Source organism: Camelus dromedarius, chromosome 17 (assembly GCF_036321535.1).
Source record: "Camelus dromedarius isolate mCamDro1 chromosome 17, mCamDro1.pat, whole genome shotgun sequence".
NCBI lineage: Eukaryota > Metazoa > Chordata > Mammalia > Artiodactyla > Camelidae > Camelus > Camelus dromedarius.
Window position 1 is genome coordinate 37,061,817 of NC_087452.1, and position 19,046 is coordinate 37,080,862.

The 19,046-nt window shown below is 47.0% G+C and overlaps 1 protein-coding gene across 1 annotated transcript in view; it reads right to left on the bottom strand.

Moving 5' to 3' along the window:
• Positions 1-1,145: 1,145 nt before the first annotated feature.
• The window catches only part of EXOSC7 (exosome component 7), a 30,877-nt gene continuing 12,976 nt past the window's right edge, over positions 1,146-19,046 (bottom strand). The window contains exons 4-8 of the mRNA XM_031470149.2: positions 14,323-14,488; positions 9,640-9,710; positions 5,581-5,704; positions 4,399-4,554; positions 1,146-1,385 (exon numbers count right to left, since the gene is read on the bottom strand). Coding sequence (XP_031326009.2) covers positions 1,281-1,385; positions 4,399-4,554; positions 5,581-5,704; positions 9,640-9,710; positions 14,323-14,488 — 622 coding nt within the window. The 3' untranslated portion in view covers positions 1,146-1,280. The remainder of the gene's footprint in view (positions 1,386-4,398; positions 4,555-5,580; positions 5,705-9,639; positions 9,711-14,322; positions 14,489-19,046) is intronic.

Below are 19,046 nucleotides of genomic sequence, written 5' to 3' on the forward strand. Positions count from 1 at the left end.
GACCGCTGCCTCGCTGGGAGCACTGTCATGGCGCCTGTAAGGACAATCACTGGAAAAAATGAAAAATGAAGACCCAAGCTATTCTCTCAACAGGGCAGCAGTTCCAAGTCCAAGTCTAGGCAGCTGCTTCTCTCCATAGGAGAGGAGGTGCCCTGGCCATGCCGGGAGGAGGTGCCCACGCCAAGACCTCTGGAACTGATCTGAAAGGGCTTCAGCTCACATTATGTTCTTTCCATTAGGCAGGAAATTCCTAACTCCTTACCCTGTTTGTCTAACTGAAATGCAGAGAGTAAATGCCATGGCTGAAATACCCTCCTTCATGAATCAATTCCTTCCCCAGGGCTCTCTTTAAGATTGATTGGGGAATTTCAGTTCCCCAGGGGAAAAAGAAAAACACAAAGACTGCTCACCCATAAGTGGACTTAATTCGAACACACTGCACTGTGAATAGAACACAGGCTTATAGGACGAGCTTTCTGGCGCCACTGAGAATGGCCTCTCCTTCTGTCCCCAGAGTGTGAAGGGAGACTGAGTAATCAAATGACAACATCTCTAAAGCAGCTTTCTTAATGCTCATAAACATAGAAATCTTACAAAACACCAGGGAGTGGTTATAAAACACAAAGCAATTTCAAAACAAGAGTAATAAGAAAGGTTGGCTAAGGACCAAAGTAGATGTTAAGTGCCTAGGGAGGTGGGCCAGGATCTCTTGGAGGGCAGGAAGAACTGGGCTCCCCCAGACTGGAGAAGGCTCACCAGCCAGGCGGAAGCCCTGGGTCTGCATCTGGGGCAGAGTGCCTCCTCAATCTCCCCAACCCAGAAGCCCCCAAATATACAAGGTGGATTTTTTTTTTTAATACAGTTATTATTTTGAAAGCTCTATAGGGGGAAGAAGTAGACAATATACATATCATAAGCATTTCCTTTGAACCATTTTTCTGCTAGGTCCTTATTCTAGTGTGTCTGCTATTCTGAACTTCTGCAGCAGGAGATAAACCAGTCTCCCTTGGGAGGCCCATTACCAGAGCCCTCTCGTCAGAGCAGACCTCTGGACTCAGCTGTCACTAGACAATGGTCAGACTTTCTGAGGGGTCACCGAATGGCATCTTGGCTTGCAGTTGAGGAACTCTAGCGATACCAAACCAGACCAGAAAATAGACTTTAATTGTGCTTGTATAAATGTTGCCTTAAATTCATAATAGTTAAGGAAAATATATACAAACTTCAGCTTAAAGGAAAAGTAGGAAACAAACACTCTGCAGTTGGTGGCTGACTGCACATCAGCCCAGGAATCCGACTTTCTGTCTCTTGGGCCCCAGGCTCTCCTCCTTGTGTAGCAGGCTCTGCAGGGATGTGTGCAGCACTTTGCCCACGCGCTTGCCAGTCTGCAGGACAGAGAAGGGACAGAAGAGGGCCAGGCCCGCTTGTGAGGCAGACACACGCTGACCAAGAGAGGCTCCCCTTCCTGCCAGCTAGCCATTCTAAAGCGGCACACATCCCGTCTGCCTTATAGGTATTTTATCTCATTAAACAAATCAATACAGAAACAAACCCCAAACGCTGACAACATAATAGTTACATTCTGGAAGACCCTCCATTCCAAGAAAAAAAAGATGCCAACCCTCAGGCAGCAAGCAGGAAGTGGCAAAGTCCACCTTGGTCATTAGCTGCTGCCACTAAGAGCAGCTAAACTGTCAACCAGCTGGACTTGCTGACAGCTGAGTCTCACTGTACTGCAGTGAGGAGACACAGGGAGACCAGAGAATCCCATCTGATGAAGGAACAGGTGGTGCTGAGGACCTGTGTTAACAAGCAATTTTTAATTTACCTGCCACCAAAGATCTGCTCAGATGGGACCAAAGTCAGTCCTGGATAGGGTCTTTGATGTCACTGCCATGCAGAGATGTGAAAGGCAAGAATGTTGGAATCAAGACACATCAAGAGGTTGGACAACCCAGAGATTTCCTAATTAGCCCCTACACAGCGTAACAGGAGGGGGCCCTCACAAACAAACAAAAAACCCTACAGAACAAAAATCTTTCTTTATGCAACTGGTATTCTGTCTCTCGGCTCATGAACATTTTAAGAACACAGTGAACCAATTACAAGTCTCCATCTCATCAAGTCTTCCACGTTCCCATCGCAGTTTCAGTTCACCTGTGCCGCTGGTTCCATCCCGACAACATCAGGGGGAAACACACCCAGGCCTCACCCTCACCCTAGTCCTCCTTGTCACAGGTGTCGCCTCCCCAGGGCTCTGTGCCTTCTCCCCTGGCCCCTGACTAACACGGGATGAGACTCCAAGTATTACTGAAAACTCATATAAAGAGAAGATCTCAGTCTAAAGGCGGGGAAGTGAGCAAATCTGTGAAATGCAAAGTCAGGGTTAAGGTCCAAAGTGACTTTGGAAAGATTTTTATCCTAACATCAAAAAAAAAAAATGTCCAAGTTGATCAAATAGAGGTACTGCTTATTCATATAAATGAGGGCGGGGAGAGGAGACAGAGAGGACACCAGGACTTGAGAGGTCTGAACCTGGACCTGCAGGAAAGAGACTGCAGAGGTTAGGGGCAGAGCTGCAGGACAACCTGAGGTTCTCAGCTTTACCATGAGCAGCATCTCTGGGTTGCTGCATCCTCGTACGAGAGAAATGGGGAGACAGGGCCAGAGGCTGTGGTCCCCCTGCAGACCTCACTCCCCGAGCCCCAGGGAGGAGGAAGCTCAGCTCCCTGGACAGCGCTCTGGTTCTCCCTCCATCCACGGCAGCCAGAGCCCACCTGGGTCATGAGGTTATTAAAATAGCTCATGGCTCAGTGGGACTCTGGGGGCACAGTCTGGGTTTGAATCCTAGCACCAGCATTTAAGAGCTGTGAGGCCTGTAGGCAAGTTACTGATCGTCTACATGCCTCAATTTTCCTCGTCTATAAAAATAAGGGTAATACCAGTTGTTACCTCACAGGTTTGTGAGGAATAAATGATGTGATACATTTAAAGCACTAGAAACAGGGTGGGACGTGAAGTAAGCACACAACAAATGTGAGCTGTTATTTATTGTTTTTGTTGTTGTTTAGAGCCTGGAATTCTCATCAGACTCTCCTCTAAAACAAGATTTGGGAGGCGCTCGTCTAGAGAGGCCTTTGGTAGAACTTGTAAAGCATTTTAAGAGCTTTGGTTTCAGAACACCTGATGCCATGCACAGCTGGAGACACTGGAACTCAGGGTGCTTAATGTGGATCAGACAGAGTGAGAGTTGACAGTGCAAACTGCGATGTGTCAGTGCTTCCCCACTACATGGCCTGCCTACCCCTCATGACACGGCAGCAGCAGACACTACTGCTGTTGTTAGCCCCTCTCTGCAGATGAGGGAGCTGGGGCCCAGGCCACATTCGCAGCCTGGGCAGTCTGGCTTCAGAGCTCACGCTTGCGTCCTCAACACTGTATACATGGCCCATTTTTGCTCTCAAATAAGATGACAAAAAAAAGACATCAAGCGCGTAGAGTCTTCAATGAGAATCACTGTTTCTGGGAAGGAAGGAAGGAAGGAAGGAAGGAAGGAAGAGTGTAGACGGCAACCTTAGTGCTGTCAAGCAGTGACCTCTGGGCACGTGTTGTGACACAGAGATGACTTAAAACAAAACCTCCCAGGGCTGGTCAATCTATTCCTGGCAAGTCAGTCAGTTAATCAGTCTCAAAGTCCTCAAAAGCTTCTGGAGAGTTGAAGTGGACACGAGGGAAGGAAGGTCTGGGAAGACATGAGTGAGCGGGACCTGGTCCCTGCTGCAGAGGGGTTTTCAGGCCAGTGAGGTAGACACACGGGTCAGTCAGTAACCAGTCGGTACGGAGCAGCTGGAAAGTGCCCTAATGGTGCTGCCAGACGGGCTGAGGAGCCCTGAGAGGAACGTGCACCTGAGACAGTCGGGAGGATCTCCCACCGTTCCTATTTGTCTCCCTTTAAACACTTCCGGACCCACAAGAATGGGGAGATGGCCATCCTTCAGCCCCTGGCTCTACCTCTGCTCACTCCCTTCAAGTGACAGGAAGCAGACAGCCAGGAATTCAGCTCCCTCATCAAATCACAAAGGCTTGGAATTCTGGAGTTATAAGTGACTCTTTACATTATCAGTCCGACATTCTTATTTAGAAACATGGGCCTGGCGATCAGAGAGGGAGAGGATAAGCGAATGTTACGGGCAGGTCACTACCTCCCAGCCCAGAGCCCCCACCACCACCGCCACCACCCTTGGCTTGCTCAGTGACATCCGGCTGACACCAGCTGTTCCCCACACTCCCAGCCTGGGATGAAGTGGGTAAATGGGGAGAATTCCCACAGTGTGACCAAGAGGGCAGGAAGCAGCAAGCACTCCCAGCCAGGTCCTGGCCTCGGAACCAGAGTCTCACCTCCATCATCTCGAAGATGCTCTCTGGGTCCAGGCTGCCCTTCCCCACTTTCCTCATGCATGTCACGACTCCTTTGCTGGTCACGGCCACCAGCAAGCTGGCCAAAGAGCAGGCCTCCTCCTGAAGAGTAGCATCTACCACGTGCCGATAGCCAATCTGCAGGGACAGGGCAGCAGTGCACACATGCAGGTGACACACGTCCCAGACCCCCCCACCCCTGAGAGCCTCACGAAGGGAATATCAGCACCAGCAAGGAACCTGCACGACCCATTCTGGATCTTATTTTAGATTCTGCTCATATGGAAAATATCTGAAGTAATGTTCAATCATTCTGTCACAGGCCACTGTGTAAGCAGTGCAATGGAAGCATGAAATGGAAATATGGGCGTGGGGGGAAGGTGGTTAGAATTACAATTCAGAGACCAAGTCAGAGGCCCCCTGGATGTTTCACTGAAGACAGATGGATCAAGAGGGCCCGTGCTGAGGGACGTGCTCAAGGATGAGTCAAGGGCAGGCACCTCTGGTCATCCCAAAGCTTCCCTATACTCCATGCTCATGAAGTGATTCTGGTGGAATTAAACCTGACCCACTCTGTCCAATTTTTATATAATGAAACCTTCGTGTAATCAGTGACAGTCTCAGCCAAAACAGGCCCTCTGCACAGCCCTGGGCGGGGCAGCCACATGTCAGCATCAGCTGGGTGTTTGGCTCCACAGGCCTCGGTGCTAATGTGAAACCTCATGACGCATCAGAGACCCAGGCCCTGCTCCAACCCCCTCATTTCATCGACGTGCACATTAGGGCCCACAGAGGGGACAGCGTTCGCCTTTCAACCACCCTTTTACCACTCAGCCAGCCTAGACACCATAGAGTTGAGAGTACTGAAGGTAATATGCATTCAGGATGTTTCACTGTAATGCCTGGCAGGCAGGAGGAGCTTAACCAACTGTGGCTACTATTACTGTGAAGCTGCTCATGTGCCCCTGGGACTCCGTATCTTCCAGTTAAAAAGAAAAGAAAGAGCTGCTCATGGTAGTGGTCTCTATATTAGAAAATTACTGAGTTTGGGTTAATACTGCTTCAGTATGGGTCATGAAACTATAACTTCCCAACCTATTAAGTAACCTTGGGGTTGAAGAAGAACCTCAGGGAAGACAAAAACCATGAGATACAAGCTCATACCTTACACAGGGTGACGATACAAGGGACATTCTCTACGCTGAGCCGGATGCAGTCATAAGGGTCATCAGACAGTTCAATGTCCTTCGACCCCTCTTCATCCTCCAGAACATGAACTCTTGGTATCCTGGAAGCAGAAGCATAATTAAAATCCCCATTTACTGAAAGGAAGGATGACAACTTCTTTTTCTTGAGTTGGAATCCCTGTGTCTCACCAGGCATGCTTGTCCTCCCTATGATCCCTGCCAAAAGTGTACAGGTGACACTGAGTGCAGTGGGGAAAGGAGGCCTTTTAAAAAATGATACAGAGGAGAAGGCTAGACAGGGCTAGGGGATTAAGAGGCACAAACTAGTACGTATGAAATAAATAAGCTGCAAGGATATATTGTACAGCACAGAGAATATACCCAGTATTTTATAATAACTTTAAATGGAGTATAATATATAAACATACTGAAATCACTATGTTGTACACCTGAAACTAATATAATATTGTAAATGAATAAAACCTCAATAAAAATACATTTTAAAAATAAAATTAAAAATCATGCTTAATTAGCCAGATATCTAAAAATGAATCCCAATCCCTACTTCACACTATACACAAAAATCCATACTAAATGGACTGCACATGTGAAGGTGAAAGATAAAAAAATAAAGCTTTTAGAAGAAAAACTAAGAACATCTTCATGATCTGAGTAGACAGATTTACTGGACATAAAATGCTCATCATAAAGGGGAAAAATAACAGATTCAATTATATTATAATTGAATACACACACACACACAGGCACATCTTGGAGATACTGCAGGTTTGGTTCCAGACTGCTGTAATAAAGCAAGTCACATGAATTTCTGGTTTCCCAGTGCATATAAAAGTTATGTTTACACTATAGCGTAGTCTACTAAGTGTGCAATAGCATGTCTAAAAAAACCAATGTTCATACCTCAATTTAAAAAGACTCTATTACTAAAAATGCTAACCATCATCTGAGCCTTCTTGCAAGTTGTAATCTTTTTGCAATATTAACATCAAAGATCACTGATCACATGTCACTATAACAAATAAAGGAATAATGAAAAAGTCTGAAATATTGCAAGAATTATCAAAATGTGACTCAGAGACATGAAGTGAGAAAAATGCTGTCAGAAAAATGGCACCGATAGACTAGCTCTATGCTGCGTTGCCGCAAGTCTTCAATTTGTCAAAAAACACAGTATCTGCTAAGCACAATCAAGTGAAGTGCAGTAAAACAAGGTCTGCCTCTGTGTGTGTCTAACATAATATATATTAAGATTATGAACTTCTGTTTGTCAAAAGGCACTTGGAAACCAAAAAATAATTCAGAGTGGAGAAAATATTTCTATGAGTGTGTGTGTATAAACCGACATATTACATGAAGAATTCCTACCAAACATAAAGACAGACGACCCAACAGAAAAATGGGCAAAAGACTTAAACAGGAGCTTCGCAGAAGAGGCTATTCACATAGCCAGTAAACACACAGAAAAGTACGCAAGTTAAATGTCCATCAGGGAAGTGCAAAGTAAAACTACAATATGATACCAGGACATACCCATCAGAATGGCTAGTATTAAAAAGACAAAAAAATCCAAAGGTTGGCAAAAAAGTGGAGCAACCCAGACTCTATACATTTGACCATTTGGTCAAAGCACTTTGGAAAACTGTTTTGCAGAATCGACTGACATTATTTGCAACAGCTCAAAACTGGAAACTACCCAGCTGTTCATCAACAGAAGAATGGATAAATGAACTGTGGCATATTCATACAGTGGAACACGATTCAGCAAAAAGCAAACTATGACTCCTGGTCACAACACAGATGCCACAAAACCTAATGCTCAGCGGATAGGCAGACATGAGAGAGAAAGCACTGCGTGATTCCATTTACGTCAAGCACAAACCAAGGGCTGTGGTTATCCTCAGTGGGTGCAGTGACTGCATGGGGGTATAGGATGAGAGGGCTTCTTGGGGGCTGGCAACGTTCTGTTTCTTGAGCTGGGTGCTGGAAATATACTTAAGCCATAAAGTCTATTCACTCCACTGTGGGGTGGAGGAGCCAGGAAGGAAGAGGTGGTCCACCCAGCTACTATAATACAGTGTTGGTGCATTTCCCTGTGCCTCTAACAAAAGCTGGCTATGATTCACCCCTGCTGGCCATCCCTACACAAGCCAGTGTCAGTGCAGAGGAGTTTCAGCCAGAGAATGTCCACAAGAACCAAGGAGTCCTGCTAGGGTCTGCCCCAGGAGACGTCTCCATGTCAGGGGTCCCCTGGGTCTAAGCACTAAGTAATATCCTATTTGAACAAGTCAGGTAGCCAGTTTGAATTGTGGTATGGTAAAAAATAAGCACCTGTGTGCACGCGCGTGTGCACACACACACTCCTTCCCACCCCTCTGGCTACATCGTGGTTCAGTAGAAGGGCTAGCAAATACTGTCTAGAGAATGGCCTTAACCCTTCCAGAGGGCCCTGACTGTACAGAAGGTCTCTCCACACACTAAGGGGTCCCAGTGCCTTGCAGGGTCTCCGTTCCTTGCTGCCTGCAGGGCTGTTCTTGCTCTGGGCACGAGACTGATGGCTGTGCACATGACAGGTGTCCTCCCCAACCCGAGCAGCTGGGTGTGACCATCCTGGTGTACAGTTTGCCCAACACCTCCCCTACAGCCAAAAGCCTCATCTGGCTCTACTCTTTCTTTTTGCCCTGGTGCCCATGGAAACCAGCTAGCAGATGGGGAGTAAGTTCTGAGGCTTGAGGGACAACAGATGGCAACTTCCTTTCTTCTCCAGCAGAGCCCAAGCCCAGGCTGCAGCTACTGGCATCTGGTACTCGAGCCCTCACAGTGGCCATGGTGCCAGGCCTACCCTCAACTAGTCTCAGCCAGGGGTCTAGTGGCACAGCTAAGGGTGGGACTCTTCAGCTTTCCTTCTCAACAAATATTCCATCCTGCAATTTCTGACCTACCTTTATTTAATTCTGTTTTTGTTTTAAATTATGCAGGTAGTCTAAATTCACCAGCAAAAAATTCTAAGATGCAGATAAATTTTAAATCGCCCATAATATGAGCACTGGAAAATAATCACAATGACCATTTGGGGACAGGCATACATACAGACATAGTCATATGCTGCTGTGTAGATTTCAGTCCCCTATGTTGGGACATTCATGTTGTTTTCAACTTCTCACCATTACAAAGAAGCTGTGATGAGCATCTTCGAATAACATCTTTGCTCACTTACCCAGTTACTCCCCTAGGCTATATCCCCAGGAGTTTCTAATCCTTATTTTCAAATACCCCAGGACCCCCCGTTACCATAATGTAAGTTCTCTCACAGACTGAACACTCCCCTCCACATACTTATTTTCAAATGCTGCGAACTTTCCCCCAAAGAGCCTTGTGCATAGAGAGGAAAAGAGCTGTATCATCAAACGGTCAGAGGAAACGTCAACTGCAGAGAAGCTCAGGGCCACGTCCCGAGCTGCATAGCTGTGTGCGAGGCTGAACCACCACCATTTCCTGCTCCTAACTCACTGAACAGCAGGCTGCTACCTGCTTCTAGAACATTCACGTGTCCAACCAAGAAATATGTGAGCACCTACTACTGGTATACGAGTCCGACTTGCATACAGTTCCCGACGAGGAATACGTCAGGCTGTGTTCACGGCGCTGGGAGACACCAGAGTGCAAAGCAGGCAAAGCCCCTGCCCCCGTGGAGCTTCTTCTAGCAACAGTATTTAGACAGTGGATCTTGTACTGTTTCTACTCTTTTTGCTGCTCTGTAGTTCTCTAATATTTTTCTACATTGTACATGTTTACTTATGAAAATAATAAAACAAAAAGTAAACACAGAAATATATGCATCTATTTAGTTATAAAATCTGTTTTCTGGAGCTTAACATTAAATAGCACCATTCTCAATGCTGAAGCCCCCTGTTCTCGTCTATGAGCTTCTGTGGAAATGCCCTCAGTGTTGTGTTCCATCACAAGTGTCTGCTCAGGTTCTCCGCGGTCTCATGGGGCTGTTTCCAGGAGGACCTACCTTGTATTGAAGAGGGCAGCCTTCACCGCAATGGAGATGGCATCAAACAAATTTCCACCACATTCCAGCAGCTAAGGGAGAGGGGGAGTGAGGGAGGAAGAAAGCGCAAGCGTCATTTCTTACTTTAATTATTATCCCAATGAAAGGACACCAGTTCCTAAGAAATGCTGATCAAGTGTTTATAAAATAAAGACAAGAACTCGTGGCTGCTCATGGGCCCACTGACACGCACGGTGTCATCACTCTAACTGCAGGCACTGCCTCGCCAGGGCTGTGCTTACAGGGGCCATGTGTGCGAGGTCACAGTTGCCCTGACGTGGTACCATTGCTCAGAAGCCTCAGCCTGCAGTGAAGCCCCTCAGCCAGTTGGGCCTGTGCTGCAGGGGGAGCTGATCACCCATATTTTGCCCCAGATAACCACCAGCTGCACTGCAAGTGTTACTCTCATCTTTGTGACATATGCTTGGCCTCCAGACAAGCACTGATGCCGCGGGTCATGTTGCTCAGTGTCGTTACTACTGCATGTGGTTACCAGTGCACCTCTGATGCTCAAACTCCATGTACTACATTAAGCATAATAAAACTAAGGTCCGTCACACGTTTTCACCCATGAGCAAAAGTGTTGACTGCATTTATGTGTGCTCATCCAGCAGGGGAGGTCAGAGTCATTATTAAGTGGAAGGCAACACGTCCTTCTTCCTTATTTTAAAGAAGCCTTGGCCTGAGGTTATGGAATAAAGCCAGCAGGAAAAGAGGAGACGAAGTCACATGGAGAAGGAAAAGTCATATGTTTCTTTGTGTGTTTGTTTAGAGTCTGTCTCTTCTTCATCTGAACTGTTAAACTCCTGAGGCTGGACCCTGTTGGCTTTGCTCGTTCCTGTATCTTCTGAGCGCAGCAGAAGGGCTGCCGGGAAGGAGGAGCCTGGTGATTATTTCTGGAAGAAAGGCAGGCCCTAAGCCTTGGCCTTCCAAACTACTAAGAATCAACAATCATACCTGGCACGTCTCACTCACGCACCTCATTCACACCCGGTGCAAACTCAGTTCCCACGTTTAAGCTTTCCAGGCAAACTTCCAGTGCAGACGCCGTCTTTCCTACAGCCTTCTATAATCACTGCTTATTAGAATGCGATCCTACTGGCCTTGTAACAGCAGCATGTTTGTCTAGCAGCTGGACTAGCTCTCCTGTCCCCTGGTTCAGATACAGGCTGCCACATGGCACTGAGTTCCAGCTGGACTCCTGACCGGACCATCTGGTTTGATTCCTGTCTGCGCCGGTTAACTGCATGACCACGGGTGGTACCTAACCTCGTAAGCATTAACCACATGTTTATAAATAAACGTTCATCTCCTCTTTCATTTTCCCACTGTTGTCCTCGCAGACTGTCAGTGTGGGGCTGCCCATCCTGCATCTTCACTGCTGACAGCCCAGGTCCCTAACCCTGGCTGTGCATCCGAGTTGCCCGGGAAGCTAATCAAACATGCAGGGGGAGGCCCTGGAAACTGCAGTTTACTCCAGGCCAGCGGTGGTCCTGATGGCCAGCCAGGGCTGAAGACCGCTGTTTTACACTCTGCTGCCCACAGCATCTGCCTCATGCAGAGAAAGTGCTAGATAAATGCTGGTGTCTGCTCTAGCAGCTGTGAAGCCTTTGAGCTGGCGAGGACCCGGAGACCACCTCGGCCAACCCTTCCCTGACAGTTGGGGATACCAAAGCCCCCCACTTACAACAAAGCGGCCTGACTCCCAGTCAGTGTTCTTTCTACTGTCCTGCACCACGTCCTGTGCACAAACTTTGATTTTCAACACTCTAGCTCATCACCAGGAGATGAAATCGAGAGGGCAGAAGGCTGAGCACCGAGTAACTGCTGAGGGGGCCCCCTTGAAGGGCAGGCATCGATCAGCCTGCCCGCCTCCGCAGGGTGCAAGAGCACGCCCACTGCAGTCCTCGCCCGCCTGCCCCGGCTCCTCATGGGGCACCACGCGCCGAGCAGCAGGGGTCTGACAGTCTTCTCTGCTAGTTGCTGGCTATGTGTCCTCTGAGCTTTGGTTTCCCTCTCAGTGAAGCAAAGCCACACTTTCCTACAGGGTGGCTGTGAGAACTAAATGACCCCACACCCTTACCATCCCCAGCACATAAGTGGTGCTCACAGACCTCCTCTCCGCTGCCAAGCAGGCCCAGCCTAGCAAGAATCTTTCTGCTAAACACAGTGGCACAGCTGACAGGCAGGGGGAGAGTCGAGGGGGTGATGCAGAGACCCAAAGCGGCCTGACTGGGCTGTCTGAACAAGCCCAGGCGAGCTGACAGGAGAGCAGAGGGTGTGGGGCATCTAGTGTTACAGAGAGACTGGACTGTGATCCCACAGCAGGTCGTAGGTGTCCACCCTCAGCAGGGAAAAGATCGCTCCTGTAACAGAGGTGGGGAAGGAGCAGAGCAGGAGAAGGGGAAGGAAGACACATTTGGTCACAAACGCACCTCCCCATGCTGTCTGTACGACTGATTCCTAACAGTTATCCCACTTTGGGATAAAAACAATGCCATTAAAGAACTATGAAGAGCAAAGAAGAGTGAAGTTTCTATGAAGTGAAATTTCTACTTTAATAACACAACTGGGGAGAAAAACAGTACTGGAAATTGGCTCACCTGAATGTACTAGGGTTCAAGTACTTGTGTCTGCAGTAAAGTGAAAACATAGAAGGCTGCCCAGGGAAGACCTGTTTGAAAAATGGGCTCTGCCTGAGGACTTTTCAGACCAGTTGGTAAAAAGAAATCACAGGAGATTCAATTTTCACAATCCCAGCGACAAGACTGGATTTCCACCATCTTACTCCAAACATGGACTCGGTGTATTCAGTACATTTTTAGATGTAGGACAAAAACTTAGTCTCCAAACAAAAGCCTATCCCCCATCTCACATGCATGAAGCACATTCCCATCAAGGCTGAAAGCAAACATTTGCTCTCATGGAAAGAACCACCGCTCCACGGGTGTGAATTTGTGATTGACAAAGAGTCATCTACCTCGTTAATAATATAATTTTTAAAATGCTTTCCTAATTCATAAAAACTTTTCTGAGGATGACATTTCAAAAGCTCATATCTTCTTCCAAAATAAATAAAATATTTAAAACAATTTTTAAGGAAGAAATCCTAATGTAAAAAGTCTTAAAAAGACAGGTTTGCGGGTGACCCTGACACACTCCTGCTCACCGTACATCCCCGCTCACGAAAGAGGCTGCTGGTTCTAAGCTGAAATGACGCCCCTATGATGTTCACGAGTTTTGCTAAAGCTTTCACTGAAAGAACAGGCTTCTTGACTGAATCAAAAGTGGACCAGACCCCTCACTGAGCCAGCCTCCTACCAAAGCACAGGCATGCAGGTCTGCACCTCCGTGGGCAGCTGTGAAGCCTGTCTCCTATTGGTAATGACTGTAGGCTGCCAGTTCCCACCTCTTCAAAACCAGGACCTACAAAACTACCTTGGTTGTAGGAATTATATTACAAGGTGCATCCTGCTTATCAGAGATGAGAAAAAGCAAATGGACTTGTAATTTCATTATTTTTACCCATTAGTGCCAGCATTCAGAACAGCCCTAACCTGCTGGACGCTGGTAACCACTGCTGTCTTTTGGCCAGCCGTGCTCCATCCATCATCAAAGTAATTTAAAAGTATCCAGAAAACCCTGCCCTGTTTCATGCAGGGCCAACAATTAGAGATAGCCGAACTGTTCCTTGTCACGAAGTTCACTATCAGCCCACAAGATTGGCTTTATCTTCAGATTCATTAAAGAATCCATTTGGTCAATGGCTTAGCCCCGTGCCCTCGATATGAAATGGAAGACGTAGCCACTTATCTCAGGGTTCATAAAATTAAATGAAAAGGAATAAAGCAGGTCCAACGAGAGCCTGTACCCGAGCAAGCAACTGGCCAAATTAATTATAGCTATGAGAGAAGTTACTGTCAAGTCCCAAAGACTGGGCAGACGAGTACTTGGGAGGCAAGCAGCGGGAAGGAAATGGAGGGCTACACTAGGAAGACTCCTGCAGGTGCAGAATCTGGAGGGAGGAGGCAGGGTTCTTACTGGCGAAATGAGGGACTCAGACAAGGTGGGCTGCAGGCTGTTTTCAAGGGAGGATGGCTTGGTGAGGTCAAGAGCCAGCATGGGCATTAAACAGACTTGGCTTTGAGGCCAAGTCACAAACTGAGACCTCCTGGGCCAGTTACTTTACCTCTCTGTGTCTTAGTTGCCTCACTTATAAATGGCACTTATAAAGTGCCTACTTGCAAAACATTTGTAAAGGTTCAATGAAAATGCATATAAAGAGCCCATCACCTTTCCATGCAGAATATGCCGGCTTGTCTCATCTCTGCCCATCAACTCTGTCTAGCACCATCTAGAGAGCACCTCTTGTTTTCTTCTTCCTGACAACCTCTGTGGATAATTTTAGGTGCGACAATGATATGACTGTAACTTTACTGTAGGATGGTATTATACGTGTGCTACTACACATGTTGTATTTAATTTTAAAAATTATTACAGGAGACCAATCTTATCCCAACAGCCTCACCCTGGAAACTGAAAGTATCCACTTGAAGAGGGAAAAAGCACTGAGGGGAAAGTAGGCCAACTGGCCTCCAACAAAGGTGGAGTGTGGCCAAGTAAGTACAGCAATGCGATACTTACCAGCACGTCCACATAGAGAATCCAGCAGTGCTCCCGGGGGCTGATGCACAGGGACTTCAGGTCGACGCTGCTCTTATTGTTAAATATGCGGTAGAGGGTGTTAGCAATCTCTGTGCCAAGGTCATCACCTCCTCGACCTTCAAATTCAGGGGTAGCATTGGCTGAACTGTATGGAAGGGCAAAGGAAAAGGGGTGAGTCTTTGCAAAGGCAAAGGGCAAAGGGGCAGACTTTGTTCCAGTTTCCTTGTGGGATGTTGGAAGAACCAGCGCTATGAGGAAAGTCACTGAAAGGAGGAAAGGGTGGCATCTGCCACCTTCCCAGCCTCCAGACACATCGCCACTGTGCCCTGCATGCGTCAGTGTGTGTGATAGGAGTTCCCACTGACTTCTAACAGAAGCCATCCTTACCCAGAGAGAAACAGGAGCATTGGTCAAGTGAACCTCGGCCAGAAACAGTGTATCTGGAGAGTATAATAAAGTGTCTCCTCTGGCAGGCCCAGGAAGCCAGGAGGCCTAGAGAGTCAGTCTGGCCTACGGAGGGGTTACATTATAATACATTGTCCCTAGATTTCACAGCCTGAAAATGGACTGTGATACTCTCCAAACAAAAACCACAATGTTGGTACAGTAAGTTTCCTGGAATGATTTAGAAGATAAGTATCAGAGTATGCCAGAGTTATGTCACAAACTTTAGATGATCACTGTACTGAGAAGCAGGAAAATGAAATAAGAAAACCACTGTCCGATTAGATACTAGGTTATCTCTTTTACTTCATTATTTTTCAAGAGAAAACCTTTCCCGTTTTAGCCTCTTGAATTTGATGCCCGATTACCTCAACAAAGAATGAACAAGCATCCACACTGGCCACCCTAAGCACCACTCAACATGTTTAACAGGAAATTTTTGAGGGTTTTGCCTTAACAAAAACAAACCCTTAATACATTAGTAAGATATGTAAACACTCCAGCCTTCATTTTACTTTAATGAATAACGCCCAGAAAGACAAACAACTGTTTCAGTACGGTCTCTACAAAATCACTTACTGAAGCTTTCTGGTCCCCACCCATCTGTCCACCCTCTTATCCATCTGGAGGGCACCCAGCTCTACGCTAGGCCCTGGAGACCTTGAGACTGAGCAAGACGGATGCAGACCCTAAGCCAGAAATTCCAGTGAAGCAGGGCGGGGGAGTTCCATGATAGGGAGCAAACAGGAGGAGTAGGGGGATGTTAGTCAGTGTTGAGGGTTATAGGAGACCTCAAGCCTGAAGATGAGCAGAAGCTGGTCAGGCCATAGACGGGCAGGGGGATTCCAGCCAAAGCAAAACCTGTGTGAAGGCTCAAGGCTGTGCCCACTCTGCTTTGCGCAGTGCTGACAGAAACTTCACCCAGCATATTTAAGTGTCCCTTTTGTCTGGTCCATTCTAATACAGATCTGAGAAGGAATCCTAAAATAATCAGAGTGTATTGGTGTATAATAACTCTGCTTCTCTAATCATACAGTCTTCCCTTACCACTATGAGCCAGCAGAGCCCCAGCTTAAAATCCCCAAGAGCAATTTCATTCCTGCCTTAGCAACCTCTCTGTTCCCTCATTGCCTCTGCGAGACTCGGGCACTGAGCCATGAAAAGAAGCTCATTTATGGGAAAATAACCAAGTCACTAGAGACCAACTTCATTATTTTGCACAGCTAGCAAAACACAACCTGTTTCTGATTTAAACACTAAGCAATCAACATTAAGTTCCAGCTTTTAAGTGTTTAAAAATACATCTATATAGATCTCTGTGTAGACAAATCCAGGCAGAGATGCTTATGCTTAAAATGTTTACCTTTTCCTGATTATAGTGGGCCCCATCCTCCTGGGTGAGACTAATTACTGGGGACTGATGCGTTAGCTCTTGTACAGCCCTAAGGGATGGCTTAAGAACTCCCCAGGTCCAACTGGCTAAATTAATCTACCTGCAAAACCACGCCCCATTGTTCTTTTTTGTTTTTCAACACTAGGCTGATTTAAAGTGGAAATTTCCTCCATTTTAAAAGTTTTTTTTCTTTTTTTAAAACATGTGTTAACTCTTTCAGCATAGCTGGTAGCCAGGCAGAAAGGAAGGTTTAGAGGCTCATAAGACCATGGAAAGCTCCTATGTCTGTGGATGGTGCCCTGGCCATGGAGTGACTCTGGGGAGGAGGCTGGGAAAATGGAAGGAAATTCCTAGGGGGGATGGGGTGTAGTGCTTTGGGTATGAAGGATGAAGAGAAGGGCTGGAGCAGAGAAATGAGGGTTCCACCTAATCGCTAGGGGTGCTTATAGCACAGGACACTTCCTGATAGAGCTGGACAGGGCCTCAGAGACCATCCCTAGAGGACAAAAACCAAATGCCTGCAGAGGCCAGCCAGGCAACCACATGTATCTCAACCATGGGCTACATACATGTAATTAATAGGGAGTGATGGAGACTGTGGCAAACCTTCCAGCCCTGTCTAAAGGCATTTTAATTTGCTTAAAATAAAAAACAAACAAACAAACTCCATTAGTGAAATGAAAATCTCGCAGGTCGGATCTGACCTACGGGATGACGCTGCGAGGCTTCAGATGGTCCAACTCTCATTTTACAAGGAGGGATACTTTAACAGCTTTTTGGAATGTTTACTATATGCTAGATACCACCTATAGCACTTCAGGTGTATTAACTCATTTAGTTCTCATAATTCCATGAGGTAGGTAACAGTCGAGCGCTGCGTTTTAGAGAAAATGAAACTGAGTCACAGAAAGGTTACGTAATTTGTCCAAACTAGTGACAGGGAGCTAAGATTCTAATGCCAGCAGCCCAGCCCTTATCTGCTAGGCTTTGTTGGATTCACCCCGAGCTTGTCCTTTGGCACACTTGGCTGGTAGCCTGACACCAGCCAGGGTAGCGCTCCTTGGGCCTGTCTTATGCCTCAGGTAATGAATGGGTGTTCTGGTGTTAGGACCTACTACTAGACCACAGATGTCAGAGTCAAGGAATGCAGACCAAGGGAGTCCTAAATAAAATCTTCTCTATTAAGTACAGAGTTTAAAAAGGGGGGAAGACAGGCTGGTGGTCCTAGCCTCTGTTCACAAGCATCACAATATATTCTTTCAGGAGGGGAGTAAACACTTGGGTGGTTTTTTTGTTTGTTTGTTTGCTTTTTGGGGGTTATTTTTGGCATAATACAAATGCTTTCTAATTTACAATTACCAAAACCAGTTCAGATCTTTCGTAAAGTATGACCCAGCCTATCTTCCAGGGGTGTTAGGAAATCACTTACTGAGCTGGATAAACTAATAAACATCCTGGGAACGCTGCCCCTCCCAGTTCTCCACATGTCCTGACTCATCACTTCCACTCTGCTCTCCTGCTTGGCACATCGCTGGTTTAACTGGAGTAGGCTGAGATCAAGGCCATGTCTACCTGGAACGGGACTTCTGACACTAGGCCCAGTTGTTTCCCTTGCAATCAGTCTCACCTGTAAATCTGTGAAGTCTTAGCCAGGTCAGGCTAGGCCCCTGGTAGAAAAAGCGATTTAGTGGGGTACATGGGGCAAGGATGACTCCAGGCCTTACTCCTCTGGTCATCTAGCTCCAAGGCAGGTCCCAGTTCCTCTGGGGGCACACGTGCTCATCTCTGAGTGTGCAGAAGCCCCCGTATAAATGGGTATGGGAACAGTGGCACCTTCTGAACATTTCATTGTAAGCCCTTGTTTGAAGTTTCTGGGAGAGTTATCTCATCAGCTCTGGAGACTGTCAGATGACTTCGGCAGGATGCCTCTCTGCTTTGCCCCCACCCTCAGCCCTTCAGCTGAGAACAGTGCCCCCTTCAAGCAGCACAAAGCAGGTAAGAAACAGAGATCAAGTGGCTCCACCCACCAATTCAGGGCTTGAAGCTTCTGGTTCAACATCAGTGAAAAAAACAAGTGATCACTTTGAAAAGTAAAGATCCCAGAGGGAAGTGACAAGTGCTGGGCACAGTGAAATGTCTGTGAATGGAATATGTTCTCCTCAACTCCCCCAGTTAAAAACCGAAGACTGAGACCAAACCACAGTTCCTAAACCCATCAACATGGTGGCCAGAGCCCAGAAGTGACTTGATGGACTGCCACCTGGTGGTAACCAGAGGGACACACCAGCTCATTAAATTCTTAAATTCTTCAGGGTTTTAGATGGAAACTCTTCCCCCAAAGTTTCAAAGTTCTTATCTAAAATGGCCTATTCTCAGGCTACCACTAACAAACCAAAGACGTGAGACAGGAATTAGAAAGTCCGAGTCTGTTTCCAGCTTAGTGAAAGTGCTGCCAGGCATCTCTGGAGCGGAGCTCGCACACCCCAGGGCTTCCCTTCTCCACTGGTACAGGGCTCAGGGTCCAAGATGCTGGTACCCTTTCCTAAGGAAACCATTTCCAAGACTCAGGGAAAATCATGGGGGTGGGAAGCAGTGTCTACCCCAAGCTCTATATATTATTCCAAGTAGACACATGGAAGTAGGAGTTAGCAGAAAAGCAGCTCATTTTCTGGGACCTCTCTACCACTGATAATTTAAATAATTAAAACATGGAAGTTGCTGGTAAGTAGTAAAGTCTTGCTGGGCTCAGACTGGCAGGAGGGAACCCCCCACCCCAACCCACTGCAGTTTTCCTCCCACTGGGTAACAACTCAGTTTCAGCCTGCAGATGGGTGAGTGCCTTGAGCTCTCGAGCAGAGGCCCCACG